The sequence below is a fragment of the Sciurus vulgaris genome (genome assembly GCF_902686455.1).
Source record: "Sciurus vulgaris genome assembly, chromosome: 14".
Lineage (NCBI taxonomy): Eukaryota > Metazoa > Chordata > Mammalia > Rodentia > Sciuridae > Sciurus > Sciurus vulgaris.
The window spans coordinates 35,452,068-35,468,044 of record NC_136475.1 but is presented as its reverse complement, the minus strand read 5'-3'; the positions used below and the strand labels follow the sequence as shown (position 1 = coordinate 35,468,044).

Genomic DNA, 15,977 nt, shown 5'->3' with positions numbered 1-15,977 from the left:
GCACCTGTTCTTTCAGAAAACGTGGAAGGTCTAAGACTCAGAAAAGGCTACCCAAGGAGCTCTCAGAAATAGAGATTTTAGATTCCCCAATTCATTTCAGGTCTATAGAAGAGAATGAGTATGACCAAGATCAAATGTACCCATACTGACTTTGACAAAGGAATAAAAAGAGGACATGGGGTCTCTACATGTCTTCTTTCTGAGCACATTTCCCTCAGTGATCTGATTGTCTCTTCACTAATAGGCATGCTGCTGTCTCCAATGGCCCTGCCCAGCATGTCCTGGATGTTGCTTTCCTGCCTCATGCTCCTGTCTCAGGTGCAAGGTGAGATATCTCTGCCTCTAGCACTATGCTGTCTATGAGTGTTCAGATCCAAGAAGAGAAAGAAGGGTCATGTATATCTCATGGGGTAAGATGAGGTACATCCTCACTCAGGGAGACTGTCTGGTGTCCCTCCATCATCCTGCCTTTCTTCAGATTAATAGTGATGAAAGCACCAGTGTGGTCTATTATCAGTGGAATGAGGTGGTTTTTCATTTTGTTAGAAACTTCTAATATATGTTTTGGGGTGGAGAGTTTTAAAGAGGGAAACTGAAAGGTGAGTAATGAACTATAGGAAAGGAGAAAGACTGAAGGACCCAAAGTGGGAGGCATCAAAGACTACTGAATATGGAGAAAGGGCAAAATGAAAGGAGTTGCTCCAAAATATAGTTGGCCTATTATGAGATCTAGAATTCCTCAAAGCATACATAAAACTCAATGGTAGTGGGCATTGTGGTTTTTCTCCCAAAAGAAGACCTCATAAACATTTCCTAAGTTGTCCTTCCCACCAATCTCCATTCTTTATTTGACCCCAACCCTCTCGGTATAACCTTCTACTCAGGTGAAGACACCCAGAAGGAACTGGCCTCTCCACGCATCAGCTGTCCCAAAGGCTCCAAGGCCTATGCCTCCTACTGCTATGCCTTGTTTAGCACACCCAAATCCTGGGTAGATGCAGATGTGAGTGCTGAGTGGTGGGGCTGGGGCGACAGGGGAAAGGTCATGTGTGTCCCAGGGGCAGGGTGTCCAACCTCCAGGGTTCCTGGGATGATGCCCTTTACTCTACCTACCTCTACCCTGTCCTTCTCCAGTGAGGCCTCAGGTTCTCTCTTATTTTCTTGCTTCCCAACCATGCAGTTGGCCTGCCAGAAGCGGTCTCAAGGACACCTTGTGTCTGTGCTCAGTGGTGCTGAAGCATCCTTCGTGTCCTCTCTGGTCAAGAGCAGTGTGAACAGCTACCAATATGTCTGGATTGGGCTCCATGACCCCACACTGGTGAGATTCAAATACTCTTTCTGTTATGTCTCAAGTGGTTATTGTTACCAAGGCTTACTCTTCTATACCAGTAAAACCCTGAGGGGACATAGAACTCAAACTATGGGTGATATTTGGAGTGAAGGCAAGTCCTGGAGGCCATCTGAAGACCTGAGTTCTGTGGAAGTCTTTGTCATCAGATGAAGTTAATGTTGTCAACTTTTATACTATTTTCATGTGAAGCTTTGGAAATCAGTTCTTTGATCTTTAGGTAGTCTGAGCATACCCTTCTGAGGGAATACAATTTGAAGATAAGATCCATATTTTCTTTTTTTTCAAACATATTGTCTTTGAGTTTCAGAGAATATTCACAAATCCATCTCCAATTATGTTAAGCAAGTTCCATATAACTTTTGAGTGGTTCCAATCCTCTTGTAACAATTGACTGGGATTTTCTTATAGGAATCAGGAATTAAGGGAGAATGTCCCATCAGAGATCTCTAGGCAGCCTGTGGAGAAAGTGAAAGTCCATGAAGGTGGGGAGGGAATCAGGTATTCCAGCTAGGGGATCATGCAAGCAGAACTCAAATTTTTCACCTCCCTATCTGGCTTCATCCTGTACTTTGTAGGGCCAAGAATCCAATGGTGCTGGATGGGAGTGGAGTAGCACTGATGTGTTGAATTACTTAAACTGGGAGAGGAATCCTTCCACTCCTTCAGACCGTGGTTATTGTGGAAGTTTGTCACGAAACTCAGGTAAGCATTAGATGAGTCATCTGCCAGGTCTTTCCCATCTCTCCTCACCCATTCCTGGACCTGACCTTCAGGGAATCCTTCTGAGTGAAAATCAAAATTTTATTCATGCAAGCAAAAACAGAAAGTTGATTTGTTTTCTCCCATCTCTTCTGATGTCTCCTTTCTGAGTCTTCTTCCTCTGTAGTCAGACACTGAAGAAGATGAGAGAGAATCTGAAAGTCCGGGATAGAACCTGAGATGCCACTTCTTTGGGGTCACAAAATCCATCTCTCTCAATCATTTTACCTCTTCTTCCTCTCCAGCATTTCTGAAGTGGAGAGATTACAACTGTGATAGAGAGTTGCCCTATGTTTGCAAGTTCAAGAACTAGGGCAGGTGAGAGCCAACTGACTGAATTTGTGCATAGTTCCAACATGAACAAGAGTCCAAGGTGAAGATCTACCATGGAAGCATTGCTTGGAAACCCCCAGACCTGATCACCTCATCCTGAGCTTCCCTCTCCTCTCATCCTTCCACCCTGATTGCAGGTTCTTCTGTGCTTGTTTTGTTTTGTTTTGTTTTTGGTGACCTGAGGTCTTAGAAAGAAATAAAAGTTATAAGCTATACTTGTGTGCTTTTATGTCTAAGGATCATTAGGATGGGGGAGAGAATGGTTGAGAAGAAAGCCTTTCCTCTTCTCCGTTCCATCTAAGCCCAAGGGAAAATGCCTAATCCTGCTCATGCAGTGCTGTGTGTTCATGGAACATATGACGGCACTGCTCTTCCATACACTCACCACCCATGTCCCCTTCATGGTGTGACACCAGCAGCCTTAAGGAAGTCTGTCATAGTTTAAACAGTGCTTCTCCTCAAATTATTTTCTGAGAGTAATAATTTTTCCTTGAATTGTGACTTTTGTAAATTACAGTAAGATATGAGACACCTGGGCTTGTGGTTACAGTGCTAACAGAATGGGGATTGCATGTTGGTACTTCCTTCTTTTAAACAAGGAAAAAAATGGACACATTTTAAACTAACAACTTTTCTTTGGACTAATAGAAACTTGAGGTAGTAGAGAAAATACTTTCCCTGATATGTGCATGGCACTTCAGTACATAGAACACTTTTAATATTCTGCTTATCTGAAGCAGAAACTTCTAGAGCTGTGAAGTGTTAGGAATATTTAAATGGTAATTTTTCCACAGTGGTGTTGGTGCATCATAGTTGTATACAATGATTGGATTTGATATTACATTATTAAATGCAAATTTTGAGACATTACTTAATGCTGAGTGTGTATTGGCAGTAAGAATGAGAAACTCTTGAAGGCACCCAAATTTAGAAAGGTTGTTTTAGTAAGGAATTCAGAATTTCATGGGTTTTTCTCCAGGGACCTGCCAGTTTGTCATGAAGAAGGGTCAATAGTAATCCCTCATGGCTTTGGCATAGGGAGGAGAAAAGAAACCATTTGAAATTGGACTAGAACATTTGCCAGAACAAAGGTCTACTTCCAGGTAGAAAGACCTTATTAATGTCAATACCTATGGGTAAGGTATTGACCCAACTCCAGCCACCTCTATATTTCTTGTCTTACATATAATAGTGAGAACTAGAAAAATACTTTTGAAGATCATGGCTCTAGGACATGGGCCCACACAAATACTGAGATTTAATCATAAGATTATGTGTCCCCTGGTATAGAGACTACTGTGTAACAGTGATTCAATAGCAGATACTTGGGAAAGGTGCATGGTGCAGGATCTATTTAAGAAGGATCTCTTAAGGAATCCCAAGGGCAACAGTTGAAACAAAAACAAGGTTGGAGAAAACTTAACCTTTTGCACCCACAGCTATAGCAAACAGTAAACACAAACTAAAACAGGGGAATTAACATAAAGCTCACAAAAAAGGCCTCTTTTTTTTTCACTGCCTTTCACACATTACATCATGTGCAGCTATCAAGAAAAACTACCAAAGTTGTTCAAAGCAAGGGAAAACATAGTGTGAAGGAACCAAGCAAGCACAGCAACTGGACTCAGATATGGCACAGACTGTGGAGTTATATATAATCCCAGAAATTAAAATAAGTGCACTTAATATTATGATGGAATCAATGGAAAAAAGAAACAATGGGCAGGGAAATTGAGCAATGTATGCAGACAGATGTAAGCTCCATGAAAGAATCAAAATGCAATGCCACAAATAGAAAACACTCTAATAGGAATGAAGGATATCTTTGGTTCATAAGTCAATAGGACATGGCCAAGTGAAATGTCAGTAAGCTCGGAAATTTGTTAATAGTAACTTACCAAGATTAAATGCAAAGAGAAAATATAATGAAAACTTGGGACAGAATAGTCAAGAACTGTGAAATAATTACAAAAGGTAAAACATATGCATAATAGTAGAACTAGAAGGAAGAGAAAAATGAGAAAGGAAAAAAACAATTGAAGAATGCATAAGCATTTTCCGAAATTAATGTTAGACCAAACCCTAGACCCAGGAAGCTCAGGGATGCCAGGTAGGATGAATAACAAAAATCTAATCTGTGCCTGTTATATTCAAACTGCATGCAGATCACGAAAGACAAAGATCTTGAAAGAAACCAGAGGTTTGGGGGACAGCTTACCTATAGAGGAAAACGAATAGTAATTAGACTTTTCATCAAAAAACATGGGAAGAATGAATGATTTAGTGTGTTGAAAGGGAAAAGCTAGAATTTCATAGACCCTAGTGCTATTCTTCAAAAGTGAAGGAGATTTGAGCATGGTGGCACATGCCTGTAATCTCAATGGCTCAGGAGGCTGAGGCAGAAGGATTGCAAGTTCAAAGCCAGCCTTAGCAATTTAGAGAGGGACTCAGCAACCCAGTGAGGCCCTGTCTCTATATAAAATATCTAAAAAGGTCTGGGGATGTAGCTCAGGGGTTAAGCAATATTGGGATCAATCCTCAGGACCAAAAAAAAAAAAAAAAAAAAGGGAGGAAAAAAAGATTTTATCTGATGAACAAAATCTAAGGGAACTCACTTCCAAAAGACCTGCTATGCAAAAATTGTAAAAATAAATTCTTCCAGGTGAAGGGAAATGACAGAGATTCAATAACTCATATATTTTTGAAGAAAAGCATTGAAAAGCAAGAAAAATGAATAGTGAATAATTTTCTTATTTTTAATCAAGATAAGAGATAATATTAGTTTAAATAAATAACAGCAATAGTCTTTGGATGCTCATAGCACTTTACTAAGTGAAATGAGTGACAGTAATGTCTTAAGGGAGAGAGGAACTTATACCTAATAATCTCATAAAAGTTTTTAACTTTGTTTTGCTTGAATCAGGATCTAACCATGTGAGTATTTCTTGCATGTCAAGAGTTTTATATTGCTTTAGTTTATTATACTCATTTTCTAGGGAAATGGAGATTTTTATCACAGAGTTTCTGACCTTCTGAACTTTGCTGATTATATCCATGTGTTGTAACATAAAAATATGTCTTAATCTCTTGTATTCTTTGGAGTTGGTGCTATATGTAAGACAGCAGCTCTCAAGCTGTTCTAATCACAAGACACTTTTATAGTCTTAAAAACTATGGCCAGGCACAGTGGCACATGTTTCCAGCTACTTAGGAGGATGAGGTAGGAAGACAGCAAGCTCAAGTATTACCTGGGAAACTTAGCAAGACCCTGTGTCAAAATAAAAAATAAATTTACAGAAAGCACTGGAAATGTAACTCAGTGATAAAGCACCCCTGGCTCAATCCCCAGTACAGCAAAAGAAATAATTGAGTACCCCAAGGAATTTTTATTCATGTGAATTACTGGTATTTAAAATAATAAGCATTAAAACAGGAATTTTTTAAAAAGTACTCATTAACACTGAACATGTTGAAAATGTTAGCAAAATACCCCTATTTGATACTAGAATGTCATCAGTCTGTTTTTGGAGGAAACAGATATTGAAGGAAAAGGTGAATTACAATTCCTTATTTCAGTTGGGCTTATTTTTCTCAATAGAACCTCTATATGCAGATTACCCATTGAGTCATACAGATCATTAAAATGAAAGAGTTGAGACTCATTTTATTTGCCATTATGTTTCACCAAATTCAAGAGCACATTTAAGTGAAAACATCTTTGCTTTTTCCAAGTGCATGGTTACAGGGACACAGGTTAATGACTCTACCTTCATTAATTCTGAAGCTCCAGGACAATTAACCACCATTTCTTTAACACAGTCAACTGCAAATGTCAACACAGTAGAAACGCAAATAACATTTTACTCAAACACTGAAAATTAAAACTTCGAACCACTATGAAAGGGTCTTGAAGATCCCTGAGTATGTGATCAAAATCTGAGGATGCTACTCAGAGGTATCAAACTGTCAGCTCACAATTAAAATGAACCAGGAGTTGCTTCCCAGTCCTCCCACACAGAGGCAGCTGGAAGGAAAGTCCATTCAACTTCTGTTCCTTAGAGTCTTGCTGAATTATTGACCTTACAAGATTAATTCCAGGTTCCTTTGCATCTTGCCACAAAGTTGATATAGGAACTCTTAAGTCATTACTTCTTGCCTGAGTTTAAATTCTTTCTTTGCCTTCAACAACAAGGTGATCACCAATACTTCCAATTTCTAACCCTAATCCACTCAATTCATATTTATTAATTTGTATTAAATGTTACTAGACAAGTATAAAGAAAAGTGTACATATGCCCACATGAGCAACTTCCTCCAGATGATCTAAAATGCACCGCTGATATTCATTTCCTTCAATACACAAGGTCATAATATTTGCAACACTGTGTAACAGCATAATTTCTACCTTAGGGCTACAGTCATTCTCTTGGGTTTCTCAGAATGGGATATCTGGGAGGGGTGGGGAAAGTTCAAACTTCACCTGCCCTAGAGATAGAGCTGGCCTGCTAAAAGGAAGCAGGCAACAGCTGCTCTGATTCCCAGGTCTGCCAGGAAAACTCTCCTCCCTTTGGTGGGAATCCTTTGAATCCATGCAAAGGCTTCCCATGACCCCCGCCTGTGCACACATTCCACCCACTCCTTCCAACACCCCTCCCTCAGATCCTCTTATAAAAGTCCAGCTATTCTCGCCCCAACAAAGCATCCCAGATCCTTGCAAGACAGGTAAGTGAGAGCTGAAAGAAGCTGAGCTGAGCCCTGCAGGGGATGGACCTCACACATCACCAGAGAGGGCAGCAAGATGGGGGTGGTTCCCGTCCTCAAAGAGCATAGAAGTTCTGGGGACTAAGCAAAGGCTGGCCAGGGGGCTCTCAGCAAGACCAGAGAACACAGATTTTCCAGTTCGCTCCAGGTTTACAGAAGGGCATGGATAGCAAGAACACCAACATATCTGTGCAGAACTGGACAAAAGAAAGGCAAGATGCAGTGAGGTCTCTGCATGTCTTCCCTCTGAGCACATTTCCTTCAGTGATCTGATTGTCTCCTCACTCACAGACGTGATGCTGTCTCCCATGGCCCTGCCCAGCATGTCCTGGATGCTGCTTTCCTGCCTCATGCTCCTGTCTCAGGTGCAAGGTGAGATCTCTCTGCCTCTAGCACTAGGTTTCCTGTGAGCATTGAGATCCAGGTAGGGGAGGAAGGCTCCTTTATGGGGTAAGGAGAGGTGTGCCCACACTCAGTGAAACTGCCTGCTGTCCCTCCATGGCCCTGCCTTCCTTCAGGTTGGCAGTGGTGGGAGGCCCCAGAGTGGTGCATCATCAATGGAAAGAGGTGGCTTTCCACTTTGTCAGAAATTTTAAATTTGTGAGTGGGTTAAAGAGGGCAAGTGTGAAAGGACCATAATGAAGTGCAAGGAAAAGTGAAAGACTGGAGAAGTCCCTTGTGGGGACTGTCAGCCCAGACTGGGAGGAGTCGTGGACTATTGAGTAAGGGGAAAGAGTGAAATGAAGAAGTGCTCCACAGCATGGCTGACCCCCGTGAGACTGAAAATTCCTGAAAGCATGAGCAGAGCTGAGAGGTAATGAGGCTTGTGGTTTCCCTCCCAGAAGGAGACCTCATAAACATTCCCTAAGTTGTCCTTCCCACCAACCTCCATTCTTCATTTGACCCCATCCCTCTCTGTATCTTCCTCCACCCAGGTGAAGACACCCAGAAGGAAGTGCCCTCTCCTCGCATCAGCTGTCCCAAAGGATCCAAGGCCTATGCCTCCCACTGCTATGCCTTGTTTAGCACACCCAAATCCTGGGTAGATGCAGATGTGAGTGCTGAGGGTGGGGCTGGGGTGACAGGGGAAAGGTCACGTGTGTCTCAGGGTCAGGGTCTCCAACCTCCAGGATTCGTGGAATGAGAATGAACACCCTTATCAATTCTCTTTATCCTATATAACTCTGCCCTGTCCATCTCTACTAAGGTCTCAGGCTCTCTCTTATTTTCTTGTTTCCCAACCATGCAGTTGGCCTGCCAGAAACGGTCTGAAGGACACCTTGTTTCTGTGCTCAGTGGGGCCGAAGCATCCTTTGTGTCCTCCTTGGTCAAGAGCAGTGTGAACAACTACCAGTATGTCTGGATTGGTCTCCATGATCCCACGCTGGTAAGATTCAATATTGTTTGTTATATTTCAAGGGGCTATTGTCAGTCATATTGTTTGTTATATTTCAAGGGGCTATTGGCAGTTTATTGTGTCTGCCACAAAGAACATTAGGGAAGAGAGAGTTCAGATTCTGGGTGAATTTTTAGCCAAGGGAAGTCCTTGAGGTGAGTTCTGAGGACATCCCTAGTCATAAGATGAAGTTAATATGCCTGTTGTAAACTTTTACACAATTCTCACATGAGGCTTTAGAAATCAGTTCTCTGAGCTTTAGGAAGTTTGCACAGGCTATTATGAAAGAGTCCTCCAGAAGTTAAGATTCCCATTTTTTTTATATACAATAGAGATTATCTTTGAGGTCCAGAGTTAACTATTTGCATGCCACAAGTTATGTTTAGAAAAAATATGATTACTTTGTGTTGTTCAAAATTTCTTTTGATAATTGGTTGGCATATTCCAGTTAGAGTAGGAGAATTCAGGAAGTACATGCTAGTGGAGGGCTCTAGGTAGCATGTGTAAAAGCAGACCAAAATCCATTAGATTAGATTAGAGAATGGGAACCATAGGTCTTTTGGTGAAAGAACCATGCTAGCAGAGCTCTAATGACCATACTCTTCACCTGGTTTCATCCTGTACTCTGTAGGGCCAAGAATCCAATGGTGCTGGATGGGAGTGGAGTAGCACTGATGTGCTGAATTACCTAAACTGGGAGAGGAATCCTTCCACACCTTCAGATCGTGGTTATTGTGGGAGCCTGTCACGGAGCTCAGGTAAGCATTAGAGGAATCACCTTTGTCCAGTCTTTCCCTCCTGTCCTCCCCATTCCTGAGCCTGCCATTCAAGGAACCCCTGAGCTAAGAAATGCAACGTTGGTTTGTCTTCTCATCTCTCCATTCTCTGAGTTTCCTTCCTGTGGAGTTGGATACTGGTGAAAATGGCTAGGCAAGAACCTTTGGCTTCACAAGATCCACCAGTTCCATTCACTTTACCCGTTCTTCCTCTCCAGGATTCCTGAAGTGGAGAGATTATAGCTGTGACAGAGAGTTACCCTATGTCTGCAAGTTCAAGGACTAGGGCAGGTGGAAAGTTGCCATCCTGTGTTTCTCATGATGCTCATCATGCACAAAGGACCAAGTACAAAGACCTGCCCTAAAAGGACGTATTCATCCAGCATTCCCATTGACCAATTTGTCCTGATCTTCCCTTCTCTTGCCTCATCCTAACCCTCATTTCGACTCTTCTGTGTATTTCATGACCGGAGACCTTAGAGAGAATTAATAAAAATTTTAACTTATACTTGTATGATTTTTGTGACCATTTTTGTAGTAGATCCCTGAGGACATGGGAGAAAGTGGTTGGGTAAAGGAACTTTCCCCTTCCTAAGTCCACCCAGGCCTAAGGGAACATGCTTAATGTTGCATCCTGAGCAGTGTAGCTGTGATGGGAGTGAGGTCCCTGTTTGTGGAGGGGTCGGTGTGGACAGATGACAACATTGCTTTTCCACACATCCACTGCCCATGCATTCCTCCAGGCCATGTCACCAATGGTGTGACACAACCACCCTGAAGATGCTCCAATTGTGTTTAGTACAATACTTCTTAGAAAGTTACATTAGCCACACGGCTGAATAGGACTCGCAGCACTTATGTCCTCATAGAAATATCCATTTGAAAAAAAAATTCATTAACAAAAAAAGTCTTTGCAAGAGTAAAGGAGTCTGGAGAAGAGACTTCAGTACATTGGTGTAACAAAAAATAACAATAGGTGTATTGAAGATGGTAGGAAAGACAGTTTTACATTGTACATGTTAGCCTTTCCCTAACCCCAGACTGCACAGAATTTAGGAAATTATCCTTCGTTCAGTGGAAGAAAAGCAAAATGTATATCCAGATCTACTCTGGACCCCAAAAGCAGGCTCACCCCAGTTAATTCCAGTACTTGGCAGGCCCCCAAAGGCCTTCCAGGTTGGTATCCATGGGTTGAGTCCACAGGCCCACCATTCCACACTAGCTCCCATTGCCCCAAGTTCCAAGAAGTCCTCTGTTGTAGAAAACTGTAGGGTGACCCCTTGACCCCAGGCTCCAATCTAGCCCAGTGGACTCAGTCTCCAGATTCCCAACAATAACAATGTGTCCTATATAGCTTTGGACTTTAATCTAGTACCCACAGACCAAACTGCCAGGACTGCCTCAAAGCCAGGCCAGTCCTTGCAAATCCAGATGCCAGACAAGCCCCACAGACTCAATCTCAGTGCTCATCCTATCTCTAGACTGGCCCCTGAAGTCCTAGACACTGAGCCTTCCTGTGTGGATTCGACCTTTTATTATGCAAAACAGTATGGAGTTTCCACAAGACATTGGAAATATCTACCAGATGATCCAGTAATCCCACTGTGGGTAAATATCCAAAGGAAGTGAAATCATCATGTTGAATAGAAGCATTTCTCCAACTTCCTTATTTATTGTAGCATTATTCATAACAGCCAAAATATGGATACCTAAGTATCCATCTGTGGACAAATAGATTTTCTTTACATGGTGTGCATGCAACAGTATACCATTCAATTTTTAGAAGGAAGTAAATCCTGTCATTTGTGACAACATGAATAAACATGGGGGACACTGTAGTAAGTGAAATAATCTAAGCACAGAGCCACAAATACTGCTTGATCTCACTTGTATGTGATATGGATAATCTACTGAGGGGTCTTAAAATATGAAGATGTATATGGGTCATATAACTGAAAAAAAATCTAGCAGGAAGGTAGCTCACAAACTTCACTCAGGGCTCACTTGCCATTTCTTTGGGATTCTCTTGTGTGTGCTCTTCCATTTTATCTGTATACTTCTTTTCCTAATGACTTTCCTTCACAGCTTGGGCAGTATCCCCAGAAGCAGCTGGGGATACTTATTCCTCATCAATACTGAAGAGAAAAACTTTCAGACTCTTTTTTTAAATGTGTAAAGGAAAAATTCTGAGCGTCTTTCTTTTTAGACAAACTTGAGAAATCATCATGTCAGGATTATGTGATGGGCCAGTTGTTGAAAACTGAATTACTGTGTAACTTAGTATCATGATGACAGCAAAGACAATATGTTATGTTGATTGAATCAGATGAGTTATAAACTGTCTGGGGTCTTAGGGTATGATCATTGCCAACCCAATCTCTCAGTAGGTGGGAGGGTTTGGTTTCTTGGGGGAATGCCAGGGTTCTATTACAGAAAGAGGGATGGAGCAATGGAGCCAGGTAGGTGGTCAGGAAATACAAATGCACACACATTCAGGCAGACAATTGGGAAAAGGTAAGACTTGGCATCATAATCAAATAGGATTAAAGGGCTTATCAAATGCTTCAAGTCTTTTTCCTTATCTGTTAATTCTCAAACACCATATTATTTCCATCAAAAGAATCAAAGTACAGACATGAACAGAGAGGGAAGATGTTCTTCATCCATCATTCTCTAGTCAGCAATCAGCCACTTTCCTTTTGTCACTTTACATTGACTCTTGCCATCTATAAAATATAATCTTTCCAATTTTCTTCACCTTTTTTTTTCAATTTTCTTTGTCAATTATCAGTGCTTCTTAATTTCTTTTTGCTTAAATAACTCTGTAAGTAAGCCATTCCTAGACACCTTTTGAAAATAACCATCTAGCCCTAATGACACCTGAAGTTTGGTGACATGATTTTCTAATCAAAAGTTGGAGAGATTTAATATTTCAGCAAGTACATGGGAAAAGAGCTATATGGGGAAGATAAAATAAAAATCCTGCCCTCTTCTTTGGGTAATGAAAGGAGAGAGAAATAAAAGGACCTGGAGAATTTGTGATATTTTAGATTATTAAATATTTTGAAAATGCTTCTAAGTCAGATTTATACTGGATCTCAATGCTCTTTTCAATTGAATGTGGTTGAACCATTACAAATGACACTAGAAAACATTTGTATTTATTAAAGTAGAAAAGGTTGATGTGGGAAAGGAGATGGAGGCAGTAGAGGACCTTCTTACAGAGCTCCTCAATCACAGTTCAACTTGAATCGTTTTCCCAGATTAGATGGGAAAGAACTGTTACAATAGTACCTGAGGGAAAACAAATGAGTTCACCAACCTAATATTTAATTTACCTAAAACTATAATAAGATTTTTGGTATTCTGGGTCGATAAGCCAGTGGCTGTTATGTGATTGGTTAATAATGTAGAGAATCTATAACCAGTTCTTTGCTGCCATCCATTTTCGTCTTCTGACTCTCTTAAAAGGAAGAGAGTAAGAAAAAGAAAGGTTATGGTTATGAGCATTTAAAGTCATTTATTTAAAGGACTACTTATTTTTACCTTTCTAAAGTGAAAATGCAAGATAGTAGAGATATTCGGCAAACTAGATACATTTGTGATATTGTGGTACAATTACTGGATTGAATGTGGTTGAACCATAATAAATGACACCAGAAAACATTCATATTTATTAAAGTAGAAAAGGTTGATGTGGAAAAGAAGATGGAGGCAGTAGAGGACCTTCTTACAGAGCCCCTCATCACAGTTCAACTTGAATGGTTTTCCCAGATTAGATGGGAAAGAACTGTTACAATAGTACCTGAGGGAAAACAAATCACAGCACAGCAAGTGAACAAAGCAGCCCAGAACACTGAGACTCGACTCAGGATGGTGGGCTCAGAGGGCAGCCTGGCAGGAGGAGAAGCTCTTCCAGTCAGGGTCTGGGACTGCCAACGTAAGACAGCCTGCCTACAATCAGAACAAACTTTTCTTCAGGCAAAAGTGAAACTGCACTGTTTTCTGAGTGCTCCCAGGTGCCCAGCTCCCATGTCCTTGAGAAGCAGAGGGAACAAAATAAAACCTCCCAGGAGAGACTGTAAAGGAAGGATGAAGTGGCCCAGAGGGGGATCAAGAGAATACCAAAGTCATCTGGGGAGACAATCACAGAAGAGGAAAACAGAAGAGAGAACAGAACTTCTCTTACTGATGGTCCATCACATCTTCTGATTGCGCCATTATACATGACACTAGAAAACATTCATATTTATTAAAGTAGAAAAGGTTGATGTGGAAAAGGAGATGGAGGCAGTAGAGGACCTTCTTACAGAACCCCTCATCACAGTTCAACTTGCGCCCTTTCCCCCACAAAGGATAAAAATGGTCATTCCTTGTCTATATGAGGATATAAAAGATGACAAAAATTCTTCCAATTTCAATCTGACTTCATTGTAAACATTCTACATGTGACTGAGATGTGAATTTACAGCTAATCATTTATATTTAAAATTTATAGTATAAAAAATAGATAAATAATAAATACAATGTAGAGTACTTTAAGTATCCACTCCAAGTCTCAAGTAGTTCTCCAAATTGATAAGCACCTATATACAAATAGCAAAATGTCATGCTAGAGTGGAAAATCCTTCAGAACTTAGTTTTCTGATTGGTAGAAAACAGACATGTTTCTTAAGACACATTTTTTTTCTTCTTTTTTTTTGGTATGAGTTGCCAGGCCCTGGGATGCTTCTCTTTGTACCAGTAAAGCTTGTGACCCATGCCCCTTTTTTGATCTTTAGTATTCCTTTCAAATGATATGTGATTCTAATCTGTAATCCATTGTGCTTGCAGTATGACTTTTTGATTTAGTCAACTTGTAATTTTATTAAAGTATTTATATTGAGTTGTGGAGATGCATATGTAAATGTTTTATATAAGCTTTGGCTGAAAGATGTTGCATTATGAGGGGTATATGTTGTGTAGGATTTGGAATTAAACCAAGAGATATGCTATCAGGGAAATGTTAACTGAAGATGTTGTCTGCAGGAAATGACTGTAATGTTTTAGATGCTACTCGGAATTTATCATAGGGCACTTGGGGGTGTAGCTCAGTGGTAGAGTGCTTGCCTGGCATGCATGAGGCCCTGATTCAATCCGTAGCACTGGGGAACAAAAGGATTATCATGGGGATTCAAAAGCTACTTTTAGTTTTATAATGTTTTATGGGCATTCATTCTTCAATTCCATCATTTTAAAGATTTTCAAATAGTCAGCATCTCTCTGCTGCCAACTTCCCACAAATACTTCCCCAGACCATTAGACCCATACAAATCACCTTTTGCCAAAAATCATAGGCTCGGCAGTAGAGTGCTTGCCTCGCCTTGCCCTGGGTTTAATCCCCAGTATCACAACAAACAAAGCTCATAGACAACCTCAAGTGGAAGAGCCCTTTTGTTGATTGAGGGAGAAAAAGAATATTAAGAGCTGAGAGACAATATTCAATGGGTCTCCCATATGTCTTCACTTTCTTCAAGCAGGGTCCCTGATGTGTTTGTTCCAGACTCTTTTAAGAATGTCTGTGTAGTGAAGACCTTTTGAAAATAGAGATGGCTTCCTCCCCCAAAGCAAAGGGTGGGGCTGTGTGGGCTTGAAAGATAGTTTCTACATAAAGATGGACATGCTTTCTCCCCAGTATAAGAAAGGTGCCTCCCTTTCAGGCAAAAGGTAGGTTTGCTGATTGTCCCTGTAAGTGATCTAGGTTCTCTCAGCTCTCAGAGCACAATTACAGGGGGTATCCCTCTCTTATAATGTGACCAGATCTGAAGGCATCTGACTACATCACTCTAATTGGACTTGAGGATAGAGTGAACAAAGGTGAATGTGCTGCTTCTCATGCTATCAGAGTCCTGTAAATCATAAAGTCCTTTGTCTTCTGCCAACATCAGGCAGGCTGATTTAGTGTACAAGTGGGGTAAAATCTCAGGGCCTTCACAGTTTTCGACATGAAGTAATTTTCTCTTGCAACATATTGGAAGAAATTGATTTTAACTAAAGGGAGTGAGTCGCATTTCTTAATTTCTATTGCTCTTCCCATTGTATTCTCTTTCCAGAAAAATGTGTATTTCTCATTCTTTTTTGGCCTATATCTGCCAGTTATGTAGTCCTGGTCTATTCCTCTGGCATACTTCTCCTACTGACTCCTGTACACTTGCCATGCCCAACACTGTCTGTCCTTTCCCACACTGCATAACATCTATGAGTGCTACCAACTTTACCTTGACATGATGACTAGTCCTTCATGGGACCAAGGAAGAGGCTTATCATTCTTTCCTTAGGAACACCTGAGCTTCTCAAGAACCTTTCTCAAATAGACAGTAGGATCTTAGACAAATATTCTACAAAAACAAATATTAAATGCTCTGTAGCTCAAGATGATTGTAGATTAGTGAATCTTGAAAGTGTAAGAAAATAAGTGTAGGAGAAAAAAAACCAGAGCAGCATTAAAATTTGGGATTATATTATTTGTTTTAATTAGCCTACCCTTAAGAATACTTAAAGGAAAAAATTTTAGAATTTTTCTATTTTTTAGAGTTTTTCTACATTTCTAAAGACATCTTCA

The 15,977-nt window shown here is 40.6% G+C and overlaps 2 protein-coding genes across 3 annotated transcripts; both read left to right on the top strand.

Annotated features, from left to right (window-relative positions):
* Positions 1 to 246: 246 nt before the first annotated feature.
* LOC306643829 (regenerating islet-derived protein 3-gamma-like) lies at positions 247 to 2,423 on the top strand (the record flags this gene model as incomplete). The annotated part of the gene is made up of 5 exons (XM_079110143.1): positions 247 to 325; positions 885 to 1,003; positions 1,181 to 1,318; positions 1,927 to 2,053; positions 2,356 to 2,423. The coding sequence occupies 5 exons, from the start codon at positions 247 to 249 to the stop codon at positions 2,421 to 2,423; spliced, it is 531 nt and encodes a 176-aa protein (XP_078966269.1).
* Positions 2,424 to 7,500: 5,077 nt separating this feature from the next.
* On the top strand, positions 7,501 to 9,662 carry LOC306643804 (regenerating islet-derived protein 3-gamma-like; the record flags this gene model as incomplete). Of its 2 annotated transcripts, XM_079110091.1 has the most annotated exons (5): positions 7,501 to 7,576; positions 8,140 to 8,258; positions 8,454 to 8,591; positions 9,232 to 9,358; positions 9,595 to 9,662. In XM_079110091.1, 5 exons carry the CDS (start codon positions 7,501 to 7,503, stop codon positions 9,660 to 9,662), a joined length of 528 nt encoding a protein of 175 aa, XP_078966217.1. The 2 variants fall into 2 exon arrangements, with proteins under 2 accessions (XP_078966217.1, XP_078966218.1); XM_079110092.1 differs by lacking the exon at positions 8,454 to 8,591.
* Positions 9,663 to 15,977: the final 6,315 nt, after the last annotated feature.